The sequence below is a fragment of the Notolepis coatsorum genome, assembly GCF_963971535.1.
Source record: "Notolepis coatsorum genome assembly, chromosome: 13".
Taxonomy (NCBI): domain Eukaryota; kingdom Metazoa; phylum Chordata; class Actinopteri; order Aulopiformes; family Paralepididae; genus Notolepis; species Notolepis coatsorum.
In genome coordinates, this window is record NC_140177.1 from 26928356 (window position 1) to 26946905 (window position 18550).

General features: G+C 39.7%; 1 protein-coding gene across 1 annotated transcript in view; it reads left to right on the forward strand.

Annotated features, from left to right (window-relative positions):
- Positions 1–414: 414 nt before the first annotated feature.
- st6galnac3 (ST6 (alpha-N-acetyl-neuraminyl-2,3-beta-galactosyl-1,3)-N-acetylgalactosaminide alpha-2,6-sialyltransferase 3) overlaps positions 415–18550 on the forward strand; it is a 221384-nt gene continuing 203248 nt past the window's right edge. Inside the window, exon 1 of the mRNA XM_084328132.1 lies at positions 415–463. Coding sequence (XP_084184258.1) covers positions 446–463 — 18 coding nt within the window. The 5' untranslated portion in view covers positions 415–445. The remainder of the gene's footprint in view (positions 464–18550) is intronic.

An 18550-nucleotide genomic window follows, 5' to 3' on the forward strand; every position in this document is an offset into this window, starting at 1 on the left:
TTATTATTATTATTATTATTATTATTATTATTATTATTATTATTATTATTATTATTATTATTATTATTATTATTATTATATATTTTTAAATTATTATATATTGTTTTGCAACCCAAGGCAAATCGAACAAAGTGACAGAGGCCATGTCTCACAGAGGAGACCAGTCCTACTCAGCTAGAATCAGGAATCAGACGGGGTCACGTGACACAGGGGGCGGGCTGCGTGTCCGCCGGCCAGTAGCAGTGAGCGTCAATCCGAGCCCCATGGAAAATGCAAAGAGAACACGAATAACGGCACGCTACAATATTTATGGAGATGATCCCCGCCCGCATATAACACCGCATCTGCGTCGCGCGTATACATAAATGCGCTCAGAAACAAACACAGAACGGTGTTTTCGGCTCGCGAAAACAAGCAGTCCACCATTGTCTTCATAGAATATAGAATGGCCTGGATGTGGAAGGTAAGTGGGGGTTTCTCTCACATACATTACGGCAAAAATAAGAAGCGATAGGCTACCATTCTGCGTTAGTATGCGTTTATGTATTATTATTAATAGGTGTTCCATTGGCATTGGTTATCATCTTCCTACTGTACGTTTTCAGTAACGCGCCTCTTACCTATTTGGCTATGGACGTGTGATTCGTTGGTACAAGCGACCACTGGTCAAATAAAAGGAGAATTAGGCCTAGGACATAGACAATCTGTTTCTTATTTGTATCCTATCCATGTCTGCACACCCAGGTTTATGATGAAACGACTGCTGCGAACTAAGATATCCCAAACATATAGGTATTGAGTTTATGTGTCACAAGAAGGAACATTAATTGTTACATTTAAAGTCACTGAAAGTTTTTTTCTCTCTTTCTCCATCACTCTCTCTTTCCCTCTCTGTCACTTTCTCTCTCTCACTCCAACTCTCCCTATCTATCTCACTCTCACTCTCTCTCTCTCTCTCTCTCTCTCTCTCTCTCTCTCTCTCTCACACACACACACACACACACACACACACACACACACACACACACACACACACACACACACACACACACACACACACACACTCCCCATCTCTCTCTCTATATATATCTCACTCTCTCACACACACACACACACACACACACACACACACACACACACACACACACACACACACACACACACACACCTACACACACACACACACACACACACACACACACACACACACACACACACACACACACACACACACACACACACTCACTCTCCTGATCTCTCACTCTCCCTATCTATATTTCTCTCTCTCTTCCCCCCCCCTCTCTCTCTCTCTCACCCCCCCCCCCCCCCCCCCCTCCTCTCTCTCTCTCTCTCTCTCTCTCTCTCTCTCTCTCTCTCTCTCTCTCTCTCTCTCTCTCTCTCTCTCTCTCTCTCTCTCAATTCAATTAAATTCAATTAAATTCAAATGGGCTTTAGTGACATGGGAAACATACGTTTACATTGCCAAAGCCAAACAAAACAAAACAATCAAACAGATAAAACAAAAGAAATCAGTACATTACAGAAGGAATTTCTTGTACAGTCTTTATGGTAGTTGTAATCCGTTGGATGTCCTTTTCTTGTCACAGCAGCTCACAAATCTGGCTGCTGTGTTTGCACATTCTTGTATTTCTCCCAGTAGGTATGGAGTTTTGAGTTATTGTCCATGTTTTCAAAGTCTCTTTGGGTGTTTGCAATTTGTGGGAAGTATATGTCTCTGATGTCTTGGTATAGTGGGCAGGTTGTTAAGAAGTGGAGCTCGGTTTCCACCTCATCTTGTGTGCAGTGGGTGCATAGTCTGTCTTCGCTTGGGAGCCAGGTCTGCCTATGGCGGCCTTTCTTGATGGCTAGGCTGTGCTCGCTGAGTCTGTACCTAGTCAAGGATCTTCTTCGTTTTGGGTCAGTCACAGTGCTCAGGTATTCTGCCACTGTGTACTCTCTGTTTAGGGCCAAATAGCATTTGGTTTTTGCTAGGGGTTGTTTCTTTCCAATGTGTCAGATAGTTTTCTTTCTTCTCTCTCTCTCTCTCTCTCTCTCTCTCTCTCTCTCTCTCTCTCTCTCTCTCTCTCTCTCTCTCTCTCTCTCTCCCTCTCACACACACACACACCTCACTCTTCTTTGCGTAGTAGACTCCTCTTTAGACTGTTGGTAAACGTTGGTAAATGGACTATAAAAGGTACCAGGTCAAGATAAACACATTTTACATGCTTTTGTTTACTGTTTCAAGGCAGATGTTACAAGTTACAAGTTCTAGTTTTACAAGTTTACATTCTTGCATTTTTCTCTGTGATATATTATATATATAATACGGTTATTATGTCTGACTGGCCTACAGCTATTAATGAGGAGTATGCACTTAGTTTTCACTTTAAATCAAGTGATTTTTGCAGTCATGTGACCAAATGTTCTGTTATATTTTACAATTACGTTATAATTTGGTATTATATTGCAGATCTATCTTTTTAAATATATATATATAATATTGTTTTAACTACTTCTTCTAAGTAACATTAGTTAATGAAATTATATTTCTCTTGACAGTATAGTTTTGCTGTAGCACATTAGGCTGTGGACCCTCATTTGAGAAGAAAATAGTTGTTTGATTTCATCTAGAACTTCACTACGGTCCACTCTGACAGGAGCACAGTGAAAGAAGTGAAACTGTGTTCAGAATAGTCCTTCTTAGACATTCTCTCACTGGCCTAACTTCTAGACAATGACATAATAGCTAAATTAATCTAGTCTCATCTGTCCTCCTATAGTCTCACTGGTTATGTTATTGAATCTAGTCTCATCTGCCCTCCCAGTCTCACTGGTTATGTTAGTTGAATCTAGTCTCATCTGTCAAAAGTTTCGCTTTCACCGTTTCTCTCTCTCTCTCTCTCTCTCTCTCTCTCTCTCTCTCTCTCTCTCTCTCTCTCTCTCTCTCTCTCTCTCTCTCTCTCTCTCTCTCTCTCTCTCTCTCTCTCTCTCTCACACACACACACACACACACACACACACACACACACACACACACACACACACACACACACACACACACACACACACTCTCCTGATCTCTCACTCTCCCTATCTATATTTCTCTCTCTCTCTCTCTCCCTCTCTCTCTCTCTCTCCCCTCTCTCTCTCTCTCTCTCTCTCTCTCTCTCTCTCTCCCTCTCTCACACACACACACACCTCACTCTTCTTTGCGTAGTAGAATTTGATTATGAAATCTGTGTTTGGCCTCATTACACTAGACTTTACATGTAAACCTTTAACTCTGGCAGCAGACCTGCAGGGAGAAGGCAGAACCACTGGTCAGCAGCCACTGCCATCATTTGAGATGTCATTGATCCCAGTGTAAGTGATGCTGAAGCCAATGTCTTGCCATGTGGTGGGAAGTCACAAAGTCACAGGAGTAGATTTACAGGAAGATACAGTGTCCTTGACGGGGAATCTAGTCTGTCCCCCTAGGCTCACTGGGTATGTTACTGAATCTAGTCTCATCTGTCCTCCTAGTCTCACTGGGTATGTTACTGAATCTAGTCTCATCTGTCCTCCTAGTCTCACTGGGTATGTTATTGAATCTAGTCTCATCTGTCCTCCTAGTCTCACTGGTTATGTTAGTTGAATCTAGTCTCATCTGTCCTCCTAGTCCAGGGGTCAGCAACCTTTACTATCAAAAGAGCCACTTTTCCCCCCTCCCACAAAATAAAATGCTCAGGGAGCCGCACAACCTATTTACCATTCAAATGAAGATAACACAGTGTATAACGTTTTATATATCCCCAAGCATACCCCACATTTTGCATAAAACGCCTGACAATTGCATACCCAAAGTAATTTGCGATTTATTATACTTTATACTTATAGCACACAGTTTGTTGCATTAATGGAATTATAAAGCAACAAAAAGAAAATGTTTGACTTTTTATTGCTGTTTTTACCTGTTATAACAAAGGAAAACCTCAAACTCTTATGAAGTGGAGAAAAAATACTGGCTGTGTAGACCTACTTTTAAATAAAACACAGAAGAGAGACAAAACACTGGTGTCTGTAGACCGACTTTGAAATAAAACCCTGAACTATTCAGGTATATTTGAGTCTTTCCCTTATTTGTGGAACATTTATAAAATAAAAAGTAGTCCACTTTGAAAAAAAGACTACCATGTGTAGACCTACTTTGAAATAAACACAGAAAAGGAGAAAACTAGGGATGTCCGATATTATCGGCCTACCGATATTATCGGCCGATATCGGCATTAAAATGTGATATCGGAAAATATCGGTATCGGTTTTCAAAAAAATTTAAATAATTTTATTTTTTTACATTTCTATAACCTTTATTTACCTAGGCAAGCAAGTAAGAACAAATTCAGATTTTATTTATTGTCAAAAGTATGCATAATGTTGTGTTAATTCTACAACAAGAGATATGTAAGGGATAATGTATAGCTACGAGGCCATTGTCGCAAAATAATTGACCGACACGTAGTTTAAAATACCGAGCCGCCTCGGCGAGGTGTTTTAAAACGTCAGTGAAGGTCAATTATTTTGCGATGATGACCGAGTAAAGCTATACTTATCCCGCTTATTACATGGCTAACTTACTAACAATATACCTAATTCATTGACAAATCGCAGTTGTTCTGTGGCTCTGTCAGCCCAAATAAAGTGATTATATTATCGCGGGCAGCCCGGCAGGTGTGTCTGATTGGCTGCACTGAACAGTGTGTGTCAGTGGGGCTTGATTACTCCAGCTGCGAAAAACAATAATCACCGGTGGTTATCGAAAAATAATTCACCGCTGTCGGGGGCTATTGACCAATCACAAGCAAGCATTTCGGCGAATGTGAAAACGCCATGTAATAAGTAATGTTAATGACCTGAAATTATCCATTTTTGGGGGGGGAAACCCTGCATATATCGGTATCGGTTGATATCGGTTAATATCGGTATCGGAAATTAAGAGTTGGACAATATCGGTATATCGGTATTGTAAAAAGCCAATATCGAACATTCCTAAGAAAAACACTGGCATCTGTAGACCTACTTTGAAATAAAACCCTGAACTATGCAGCTCTATTTGAGTCCTTCCCTTATTTGTGGAAAATCTATCAAATAAAAAGTTAATTTTTCGTTGTTCGCAAATTTTGCACCACATATCAGGCATGGTAAGCCTGCATCGTTAGCCGTGAAAGCAAATTAATCTGTCCACGCTGATTAAACCGTCTATTTTCCTCAGACTTTCCTTTTTTTGGATTTATCCATGGTTAGCTTACTGGGGGGTCGGAAACTCAAGATTAGCCACTTGCAGACGGCAGGGAGAGGCGCGGGGTGTGACGTACTGTATATTTAGTTGATGAAATATTTTTGTTGACTAAATATTTTTGTTGATGAAATATTTTTTCATTTCAGTGTCACAGTATGACATCGATCTCCAAAATAAGAGAACAAAAAAAAGAAGTAAAAAAACATTTTCTTTTGGCCCAGGGAGCCGCAGTCTGATTGGCTAAAGAGCCGCAGGTTGCCGACCCCTGTCCTAGTCTCACTGGTTAGTTAGTTGAATCTAGTCTCATCTGTCCTCCCAGTCTTACTGGTTATGTTATTGAATCTAGTCTCATCTGTCCTCCCAGTCTCACTGGTTATGTTATTGAATCTAGTCTCATCTGTCCTCCCAGTCTCACTGGTTATGTTATTGAATCTAGTCTCATCTGTCCTCCTAGTCTCACTGGTTATGTTTGTTGATATTAAACAAACATGTTCTTCTATCATGACGAGTTGAACAGAAGGTAAAACAAATAACTGATGTCACCAAAAGTTTAGCTTTCACCGTCTCAGTTTCTCTCTCTCACTCACTCTCCTTATCTTTCTCACTCTCCCTATCTCTCTTTCACTCTCCCTATCTCACTCTCCCTATCTCTCTCACTTTCCCTATCTCTCTTTCACTCTCTCTCTCTCTCTCTCTCTCTCTCTCTCTCTCTCTCTCTCTCTCTCTCTCTCACACACACACACACACACACACACACACACACACACACACACACACACACACACACACACACACACACATACACATACACATACACATACACACACACACTCTCTCACTCTCCCTATCTCTGACATTATTTAGAAGTAGTTGCAAGTAGTTCAACTAAATTCAAATTGGCAATGCTTTTAATAGTTCTTTTTGACATTTTGAGGCATAGTTAATCACTAGGCTTACAATTCTGGCTTTTGGCTCAGATCTTGTATTTTTATTCTTTTCTACAACTGCTTCTCCTCTTCCTGTTGTGCAAGACATTCTGATAAGCTGACAAGACTCCTCTTTAGACTGTTGGTAAATGTTGGTAAATGGACTATAAAAGGTACCAGGTCAAGATAAACACATTTTACATGTTTTTGTTTACTGTTTCAAGGCAGATGTTACAAGTTACAAGTTCTAGTTTTACAAGTTTACATTCTTGCATTTTCTCTGTGATATATAATACGGTTATTATGTCTGACTGGCCTACAGCTATTAATGAGGAGTATGCACTTAGTTTTCACTTTAAATCGAGTGATTTTTGCAGTCATGTGACCTAATTTTCTGTTATATTTTACAATTACGTTATAATTTGGTATTATATTGCAGGTCTATCTTTTTAAATATATATATATAATATTGTTTTAACTACTTCTTCTAAGTAACATTAATTAATGAAATTATATTTCTCTTGACAGTATAGTTTTGCTGTAGCACATTAGGCTGTGGACCCTCATTTGAGAAGAAAATTGTTGTTTGATTTCATCTAGAACTTCACTACGGTCCACTCTGACAGGAGCACAGTGAAGGAAGTGAAACTGTGTTCAGAATAGTCCTTCTTAGACATTCTCTCACTGGCCTAACTTCTAGACAATGACATAATAGCTAAATTAATCTAGTCTCACTGGTTATGTTATTGAATCTAGTCTCATCTGTCAAAAGTTTCGCTTTCACTGTTTCTCTCTCTCTCTCTCTCTCTCTCTCTCTCTCTCTCTCTCTCTCTCTCTCTCTCTCTCTCTCTCTCTCTCTCTCTCTCTCTCTCTCTCTCTCTCTCTCTCTCTCTCTCTCTCTCTCTCTCTCTCTCTCTCTCTCATGCATTTAAAAATCTGACATTATTTTGCAGTAGCCTGCAAGTAGTTAAACTAAATTCAAATGGGCAATGCTTTTAATAGTTATTTTTGACATTTTGAGGCATAGTTAGTCACTCACTAGGACTACAATTCTGGCTTTTGGCTCAGATCTTGTATTTTATTCTTTTCTACAACTGCTTCCTGTTGTGCAAGACATTCTGACTAAGCTGACAAGACTCCTCTTTAGACTGTTGGTAAATGGCCTATAAAAGGTAGCCTATATATAGCATATATATATTTTATACAATTATATATTCATATTTATCTCATATACATATCCGTCTGAATATACATTATCTTTTGCACATAAATGCATGCACACAATATATCTTATTACAACATGATTTTGTTATACTGTAGTACTTTTTCACAATGTTTCACGACAAGCTGTTTGAATGAAATGAAACTTCCACAACATGAAAAACGGTTTCACCTGCTCTCTCTTATGCTCGTCACACACACAGTCTCTCTCAATTAAATTAAATTAAATTCAATTCAAAAAGCTTTATTGGCGAGGGGGCAGAGCGGCTCAGGTGAGTGAGCTGTATAATGGAGGTCAGTGCTACAGGTGATATCTCTGATAGATAAAAAGACACCTATGCCCTATTGAAGAACACTTGTCAAGTTCATCTGTAACATCGGTGTGATAAAAGTGACCTCAACGTCCTAGTTTTAGCGTTAGAGATATATCAAGAATCAATTCATTGATTTCTTAAAAGTTAAAAGGACAGCGGTATGGTGAGCATGGCGTAAGACGTGCTTTCCCTCTCTCCTTCATGTTTTTTAAAATTCCGCGTTTTAAGACTCCAAGCCTTCACAGTTCTTTTTATATACAAGTAGCGATACAGCTAACTAACTAACTAACTAACTAACTCACAAAGATGACATCCAAGACTCCAAAACCAAAAAGGGGCGATGTTCAGAGAGAAGAGGAAACGGACAACGTTGTTAGCAAGGCCTGGCTATACCCTGCTTGAAAACCACAAAGTGGCTATCACTTCCGAGTTTAGAAAAGCCATTACCACTCTGGAAAATAAACTTGACCAAATTCAATCGGACGTGGCCGACAACATACAGCGGGTCAAGTCCCTGGAGGAGAATGCGGAATTTGTAAGCGAGAGAATGGCGTCGCTGGAAGCTACATGTGCCGAACTGAGGGCTAGCCATGCTAGGCTAAAAGCTAAAGCTGAGGACCTCGAGGCTCGAGGGCGGTGGAACAATCTCCGGATCATTGGACTACAAGAACAAATTGAGGGCCCAATACCAACATCCTTCTTCGCCACCCTTTTATCTCAGGTTTTGGGGGCAGAAACCCTCCCTACCCCTCCGGAATTGGACCGCGCACACAGGTCGCTAGCAGCGAAACCGAAGCTAGGTGAAAGGCCTAGGCCCGTTATCGTCAGGTTCCATAACTATCAAACCAAAGAAAGGGTGATCCGGGAGGCCAGAAAGAGAAGGGCAGAGATTCTGTACAACGGTCAACAAATTGCTTTCTATGAGGATTATACCCCGGCTGTGTTGGAACAGCGAGCACCGTACCGTGAGGTAATGGCACAACTTTACAAACGTGGGCTTAGGCCTAGCCTTCAATACCCAGCCAAACTGATGATTATGGAGGAGAACGGGGACAGATTATGCTTGATGACTGTGGGCGATGCTGAAAGGTACCTCAAGGCTAAGCTAGCCTAGCATGGACGGCTATCTAACGAACACCTAGGGGTAAGCTAACCTGGCACCGGCAGCAATGGACAAGAAATGTAAAATGCACGACTGAAATTATAGACATTGGTTGGACTAAACTGTTCAGTCACAGTAGACCTGACACTTACACTTCATGGGGAGATACTATTAACGTTAGTTTGACTGATTTTTTAAACAGAATTTCATACTTCCCAAATAGCCGACGCTGATTCTGTTTATTTTTTTTAAAAGTATTTTTATTATCTCTTCTTTTACATGTGGCTCTCTCTCATTCAAAGTGCACACGTTCCCTTTGTTTGAAGACCACAAGACAAATAGACTGGGCCAAATTGACTAGATAATGAAGGTTCTATATACATGTTTCAGTAGTACTCAGCGCGCTGAATGATACATATAGATAGACTGGGTTTAAATTTATTAGACCATTTAATTAGGTCTAACAAACAGTGAAACCAGCACCGATAGCAATAGACATGATTACGACATACTAAATGTGCGGCTGAAATGACAGACTTTGGTTGGATTACATTGCTTAGTCACAATAGACTGGCCACCTACACTTCAGAAGGGTAATATTATTAATGTCAATTAGATTGATTCTTTTAAAGGAAATCTCATGTTATTCAGGTTGCCAACCATGACCTTGTAACTATTTACATGCCGTTTTCTTTTGCTTCCCTTTTCGTATTTTTTTTTATTTAATTTGCCTTTTCTTTTTTATGTATTTTTATTAAGGCTGTCAAATATATCGCGTTAATATCGCGTTAACTCCCGATTCTATTAATGCCACTAATTTTTTTAACTCAAGATTAACTAAAAAAAAATATATATATTATTATTTTTTTTTTTTTTACTAGACTTCACTCAGGTGTATTATTGATGCTCTCATTGATACTATGTTTGTTTCTGAAGTGTGTGTGTGTGTGTGTGTGAGTGAGATATAGAGAGAGAGGGGGGTGAGAGAGATGAGGAAGGGGCAAAAGAGAAATAGAGCTGGGAGAGTGTGTGTGTGAGGGAGAGAGGGGGGGGGGGGTGTGATTAATCAGCCCTTGTGTGTGTGAATGTAACAAGTTCCTAACGTTTTCTTTCCCCTATTATTTCATGCACACTTTATTCATTGTTTTAAATTATTATTTTCTTTTAAGTTATTTTGTGCATCACTCTGTTTTTAATTTGATGCAAATTTGCAATGCATGAGGGTCATCCTTTTGTGTTAAATGGCTGCACAAAGCAAGCATTTGTTGACTCGCATGTTGATAAGAGTATTAAAACTTGGAACTTGAAAAAGATCTGTTTTTAGGTAAAAAAAATAAAAAAATAAAAATGCGATTAATTTGCGATTAATCGCGAGTTAACTATGGACAATCATGCGATTAATCGAGTTAAATATTTTAATCGTTTGACAGCACTAATTTTTATACATGTGACTCTCTATGCATGGTGAACCTATTCAAGTTGTGCACGCTCCTTTTACTGTTTGAAGGTCTCAATACAAACAAGCCGGACAGTATTTACTGGGTAATGGAGGTTTTATATACATATTTCAGTAAGTACTCAAGGTATTGATTCACTGAACCGACTCAAGTTGTACAGGCTTCTTTTTACTGTCTGAAGATACAGGTTTCCAAACTACCAAATGTAGCTAACCAAATAACTTTTCTATACATATTTTAGGTACACATTGATGTCCCTGATTCGTGTAACCCTTGGAACTGCGTAAACCTCTTTATTATTATTATTATTATTATTATTATTATTATTATTATTATTATTATTATTATTATTATTATTATTATTATTATTATTATTATTATTATTATTATTATTATTATTATTATTATTATTATTATTATTATTATTATTATTATTATTATTATTATTATTATTATTTTATTCTTTAATTTTGAAAAATGTGCGCCTCTTTCTCAACTTTATCAAGGTTTCACAATTGTTATGTCCCTTGTCTGCATGATAGCAGGGGCTAAAGACATTCTCTTCAAGCTGTTATAGGTTGGAAGCAAACTTTGCTTATGTTCACTAAATTATAAGTTAACCTAGGCACACTGAAGCGCCTCAGTATACTCGTGCACTCTTAACTTTTTATGGGTCACACTCCTGAGTGGAAGCCATCAGTAGCACTTTTACGTCTATGCTCTAGTCCAGCGGTTCCCAAACTTTTTTGGTCGTGCACCCCCTGTCACCTCCCGACCTAGCTGACGCACCCCCCAATGGGTTTCTGTTAGAAAAAATTGTTGCTGGTCTCCGTGCACAGATTACATTTTAAGTTTTATCTCTTCCCTTCCTATGGATAGGGAATTTCTTTATTTAATTAAAATGTTCACGACAACATGGATGCATGTACTCTGCCAGCATGTTTAATATCCATAATACTATGGGGCGGCTACGTGGCGTAGTGGGCAAGGCGCTCGCCACAAAATCTGGAGATGCTGGGCTTGCCTGTTCGAGCCCAGCGCTCCACATTTGCTTTCAGTTTAGCTGGTCGTCCGTACTAATACACATTGGCCGTATTAGGGGGTGGGAAACTGATGGGTGGGGATCGGGCGTTGTGGACAGCGACTCCTACAGGTCGGTTGGTGCGCCTGCGCAGTAGATTCAGGAAGTGTCGGGGGCAGCGTGAGCCTCCCACGCGTTAAGTACCGGAGGGGACTTGTGCTATGTATGACTTAGTCCACATTGCAGCCGGCTTGTGGGAGGCAAGAAACAGCGTTCGTGACAGGGGAGGGTTGAATTGGATGATACGAAATTGGGATGGGAGAAAAATATAGAAAAAATGGGAGAAAAAGTGGACAAAAAAAAATCCATAATACTAAAGGTTTGACTAAGATTTTTATGAAATTTTATTGTAAAACTTTTTATTATTTTTTTTTGCCACCATTAGCCTTTTCATGTCACGCACCACCTAGAGGGCGCTCACGCACCACAAGGGGTGCGCGCACCACAGTTTGGGAACCACTGCGATGAGCCCCGAGTCGTGTTGCTAGTAGCTTTAATTTGAATTTAATTTAAATTTTAAATTTGTTCATTCTTTTTTGTTTTTTTTGTCATTTGAATGTTCTTTAAACACAGTTAAAATGTATCCATAACTATATTGGAGACTGTTTACAATGAACGGGAGAGGGGGAAAATAGGAGTGAGGATGAAGTCTCCACCGGAAGGAGCGTATCCAGAGAGATACAAAGGTTGTTACTGTTCCCCTAGGGATCAAGGGTTGTGCCCCCGGGTGAGTATGTTTGTGTATGGATGTGTGGGTGCATGTGTGTGCGTCAACCCCCCCCCCCCTACTCCCTTTTTTCTTTATCCCCCTCTACCTTTCTCCCTTCTTCCACTATCTCATCTTTTCAACTCAGGTATATATACACTTAGCAGATCATGGCAGTGACTGGCAGAAACATCCGCTTCGTCTCGTGGAATGTCAAAGGGATGAATAACTCTATCAAAGCAAACAAGGTACTTAAACACCTACGACATCTCAATGGTGACCTTTGTTTTTTACAAGAGACACACATCTGCACCTCAGATATCCCCCGCATCAAGAGAGCATGGATGGGACAAATTTTTCATTCTAAATTCTCTGCAAAAGCCAGGGGAGCTGCAATTATTATACATAGGGATGTACCCTTCGAACCTTCCACCATTTTAACTGATCCTGACGGACGATATGTTATAGTGTCAGGCAGACTACAGAACACTCCTGTGGTTCTGGCCTCAATATATGCACCGAATTGGGACAATGATAAATTTATATCCAACTTATTTTCCTCGATACCTAACCTTAATGATCACCACATAATTATCGGAGGGGACTTTAACCAGGTCCAAAACATAGAACTTGACAGATCGTACTACCATCTCCAAAGCAGCTAACATCTTAAAATTTCACATGGAGCAGTTGGGCCTTATAGACCCTTGGAGAACAACATTTCCTACAGATAAATTTGTCTCCTTCTTTTCCCATGTCCACCACATATATTCGAGGATAGATTTCTTTTACTGGATAAAAAACGACTACATAATGTAATCTCTATTAAGTACCATAGTATAGTCAGTTTCCGATCATGCCCCGACATCCGTTGAAATGAACTTTCCCCAGGGTAGACCACCCTCAAAATTTTGGAGATTCAACTCCCACTTACTATCTGAACATGAATTTAAGGATTTCATCAATTCACAAATAAAAATCTTCTTTGAGATAAACGACACACCTGGAATTAACAGCGACATACTCTGGGAGGCCTTTAAGGCATATCTCCGCGGACAGGCTATCTCCTTTACCTCTCATTTTAGGAAGCAGAAACAATCCAAATTAACAGGTATATCAGATGAGATCAAACAGTTAGACATACAGTACTTGTCCAAACCCACCCCTGCTCAATATAAAAAACGACTCCAGCTTCAATCACAATATGATCTGCTCTCAACTAGTAAGATTGAGAAACTACTCCTACACACCAAACAATGTTTTTTCTAGCAAGGGGACAAGGCAGGAAAATTGCTTGCGTACCAAGCACGAGTGGCGAGTGCCTCCAGACTGATCCCTAGAATAAAATCCCACTTAGGTGTCACTACAACAGACCCTACGGAAATCTCTGAAAATGTCTCTGACTATTATTCTAAACTTTACACGTTGGAGTCTTCCCAGCAGGACTGGGATCGCCCGAACACCCTCAAGTCTCTTACATACCCTCAAGTAAATAAAACGGAAGCTGAAGAGTTGGGCACGCTTATAACCATCTCTGAAGTGACTGAGGCAATTAAATCTTTACAAAGTGGAAAATCACCCGGGCCAGATGGCTATACTACAGAATTTTATAAAACGTACTCCATGTTGATTGCCCCTTTTCTACTGAGAGTATATAACGACTCCCTTCTAAAGGGCCAGATGCCACCCACGCTATCAGAAGCGTCATTATCCCTGTTGCTCAAAAAAGATAAAGACCCTCTCCTCTGTAGCAGTTACAGACCAATCTCCCTCCTTAATGTGGATTGTAAAATACTGGCTAACGGCCTGTCGTGCCGTCTCCAGAAGGTGGTTCCATTCCTGATAGACCCGGATCAGACAGGTTTCATCATGGACAGGCAGTCCTTCTTCAACACCAGAAGGCTGTTAAATATCCTTTTCACAACCACGACTGGCGCACCAGAAATGGTACTCTCCTTAGATGCTGAGAAAGCGTTTGACAGAGTGGAATGGAGATACTTGTTCCATACACTTGAGAAATTCGGTCTGGGCCCGGGTCAATGGATCAAACTTCTATACTCGTCCCCGGTGGCCTTGGTTAATGTAAATGGTATCAAGTCGAGCCAGTTCTCGCTTTATCGTGGCACCCATCAAGGATGTCCGCTTTCTCCCTTACTCTACGCCAGGGGTAGGCAACCCTAGGCACGCGTGCCTGCATAGGCATGCAGGGGAATTTTCATAGGCACAGGGGGCAGCATATAAAAAAAAAAAAAAAATAAAAAATAATTAATTTTTTGCTTTGAACTACTATAGTGAAATATTTTGCACTGTTGTCGCATTTATCTTGTTGAAATCCTCCCACAGGTTCTTTTTACTACCACATATTTAATTGAGACCCTTTATTTGTTTATTATTTCAATTTAGCTGGAAATACATTGCTACATCATTCAGTAACATTTGCAGAGCCTTATAACAAAAACATTATTACGGTCACCATTGTGACCAGTGGGATTAATCAACAAATTTGATAATTTATTTTTCTATTTCATTGAACATTGCACATGTTAAAAGCAATTTTTTTACTCAAAATGTGAGTATTACCAAGTCAACTTGTGTTCTTAAAACAATGACAATAAATATAATTTTATTAGGTTGAAATAATGTGGTTGTGTACTTATTTTTCTGTTAACTTATTATGGATTGAAAACTGAAAACCTTAATGCACAATAACTGAACTCAATATTTTTAAGTTCTGGTAACTTATTATTATTTATTTTTTTACAGTGTAGTCTTGCGATCAATCAAAACGTATTTACACGATATGCCTCACATTCACCCTCCATTCACATCCTGGTGTTCTCCATTAGGCCTGTAGGTGGAGCTATGGCAGCACACGTACAGTACACACACCGATGGTGTGTGATGTGTCCAAAAATGAATGGGCAAATGTGAATGAAATGGTCACACTGTATGCAGCTGTTTGTCTGCATTGCACCCCCCCCCCCCCCAACTCAGATTTAGGGTTGATACAACCATCATAATAATATTGTTAATAATAACAATAACAATAATGATGTAATAATGTAAAAATTATCATTAAAAATACCTGATTATGAGAAAAAAAAATTACGATGCATGGAATATTGTTGAGGCACACTAGTTACAACTATATTTCAAACAGGCACTCCATGTCAAAAAGGTTGCTGACCCCTGCTCTACGCGCTCACCGCAGAACCGTTAGCCATATGGCTTCGCAATGAGGACAGATTTGAGGGGATCGAGAGGTTCGGTCTGGTTCATAAACTCATTATATGCCGATGATCTCCTACTCTATGTCTCCAATCCGTCATCGTCCATCCCTATTATCCTAAACATTCTAGAACAGCATAGGCAGCTCTCTGGGTACAAACTTAATCTCCAGAAAAGTTAATATTTACCTGTTAATGCATCTGCGGAACGGCTTCCTCAATCGCTTTTTCCCTTTAAAGGGCCATGGAAGGATTCACATATCTAGGGATTTTCATGGCCAAATCACCTACGGAGCTCTTCGCAAAAAATGTCCGTCCTCTACTGGATCGCTTTAAGTCGGATCTGACTAGGTGGTCCTCCCTCCCCCTCTCACTTTTGGGAAGAGTTAACCTGATAAAAATGGTGGTCTTACCCCGATTTTTATATGCTTTTCAGCATATACCAATATTCATTAACAAAGCTTTTTTCTCCTCGATTGACCAACTTATAAGTTCATTCCTGTGGGGTAACAAAAGAGCACATATTAAGAGGACAGTCATGCAACTTCCCAAATCAGAAGGGGGCTTGGCTCTGCCTAATCTTCGCTATTACTACTGGGCATGTAATATAAACAAACTCCTTTACTGGAGGACCAAAAGGGAGGAAGAAGAACAACCCCAATGGGCTCAGATGGAAATCTCCTCTTCAAAATACTCACTCTGGTCTGTGGCAACATCTCAACTGCCCATTTCAATCCCTATTAAACAAGTGGCTCGGAACCAAATCGTAACTAATACTTTGAAAATCTGGAATCAGTTTAGGAAACAATTTGGCCTACACACTCCTTCAGGGCTAGCTCCAATCTCTCGCAATCACCTATTCCTACCATCCTGCTCCGATCCAGATCAGGCATTTTGTTCAGAACCAATTTCCACAATTCCCTGGCCGTCCTCCAGACTCAATGATTAACCCCCTTCTATCGCTCAGCACTGGGCGAAAAGGGCTTGTTTCAATTATATATGATAACATATTTTGGATAGACCCAACTTGTTTAGACTCCCTAAAAGCCAAATGGGATGGAGACCTGGGAATTACCATCACAGATGAACAATGGGATCATATATTAGACCTTGTACATACCTCCTCTATATGTGCAAGACACAGCTTGCTGCAGTGTAGGATCCTGCACAGGGTCCATTACACCAATGCGAGGTTAGCAAAGATATACCCGGATAGAACGGATGCATGCAATAGATGTAAACAATCTCCAGCTGATTATATGCACATGTTTTGGACGTGCCCCAAACTCACAGAGTTTTGGACTGCAATATTTGATACACTGAGTAAGGTCCTAGGTGTTACGTTAGACCCAGACCCACTCACTGCCTTTTTGGAATTCCGAATACCCCTACAATCACATCTAAGGCTGCAAAACAAGTTGTGGCGTTCACTACCCTCCTCGCTAGGAGACTCATTCTCTTTAAATGGATACACCCTTCCCCACCCACTCATAACAGATGGATACATGAGATACTACATTGCATTAGGCTTGAACGAATCAGATTCTCCCTAAAGGGCTCCCTAAAAACATTCCATTCGACCTGGCAACCATTCCTGCAACACATCGATACCTTGATTATCAATGAAGAAAATTAGAAAGAATAGAGCTTTACACCTCTAACTACATTTTCATATCTTTTATCATTATTTTATTCCTATTGTCCCCCCCCCCCCCCACCCTTCCTTGTCCTGGTATGTATGTATGTGTGTGAATGAGACCCCGGGGAGGGGGGTGGATAACTGGGGGAGGGAGGAACAGGGGGCATAACTGCAGATGATTGAAATGTCCAAGTATTAATAGGAAGGATACTATAGGAGGGGGCAGGGATAAAATGTATAATGATTTCATTACTGTTTTTCTTTCCCAGAAACATCTATGCCAAAGAATCTTTCTATCTACCTATGTATGCATATTGCAGATGTGCTTGTTGGTAACCTCTGGGGGCGGGATGGGGAGGGAACGTGGGAGGGGAGAGGGGAGAAAAATGGAAAATGTATAACATGTACAACTGTAAGGCTTAACTCACTGTTTTCCTGTAATAAAGAAAGTTTGTAAAATTGTATATCTGTATTGCCCCATTAGACATATAGTTTATTATCATTTATTATCGTTTATTATCCAGGAGGACCTGTTGTGGATTAGAGAGGGACTCAAATGCAGGATTAGAGACAGGAGGCAGGAGTATGCAAGAAGTAACAACGTTACTTGAGGGATTAGGCAGTTCCAAAAACCAGTTCCGTCCAAAAACCAAAGTCAGCAGAGCAGAACCAAGGAAACTATAAAAGAAGGAAGGGTCATCACATCAGAATACCAGCGATGTTGGTGCCAGTTCTATTGAAGCCTGTATTATAATATACACGCTATCTGAGGAAATATACATCAACCATTATATCAAACGTTAGCTAGTTAACAGTGCAACACATTGCTTATGATTCTGACATCTGTCGGCCGAACTGAATGTTCCCACACTCTACACGCATGCTCTACACGGTGACATGATGACCCTTCTTTCTTTTATAGCAGTGGTTCTCAAACTACGGGTCACGACCCAAAGTGGGGTTGTGGGTAAAAAAAGAAATTGTATTATTATTATTATTATTATATATTTTTATTTTTTTTTAATGTTCTGGCAACATATTTTGGCTAAATATGCCTAGTTTTATAAATGTGTATTGATAACATAGTGCTGTAATAAAATGTTCTAATTAGAGGTGGGCATAGATTAAATTTTTTAATCTAGATTAATCTATCTGCAATCCTGGAGTTAATCTAGATTAATCTAGATTAAAATGGCTCATTTGAAGTCTGCCGAAGGCATTCAAAATATGTGTGTTCTACCTAGGGATGGGTATCGTTAGGATTTTATCGATACTATACTACTCTTATCGATACTGCTTAACGGTTCGGTACTTTATCGACATTGCTTTATTATTTATAACTTTATAAATAAATATTATTTCTTCAGCGACAGCAGCAGCAATGTTCTTTTATATAACTTTATAAATAAATATAATACATAAATATAATTTATTCAGCAACAGCAGCAACAATGTTTTAAATGTGTCTGAATTATAGACTTTTTATAATAAACAACAAATGTAAGATAAAAAAAAAAAGATATACACTGAATGATTAGTTGTTACCTAAAGCCCTTGGACTCCACTGTAGAGAAGGGGTGCAGGCCTTTGACAAAAAACTGG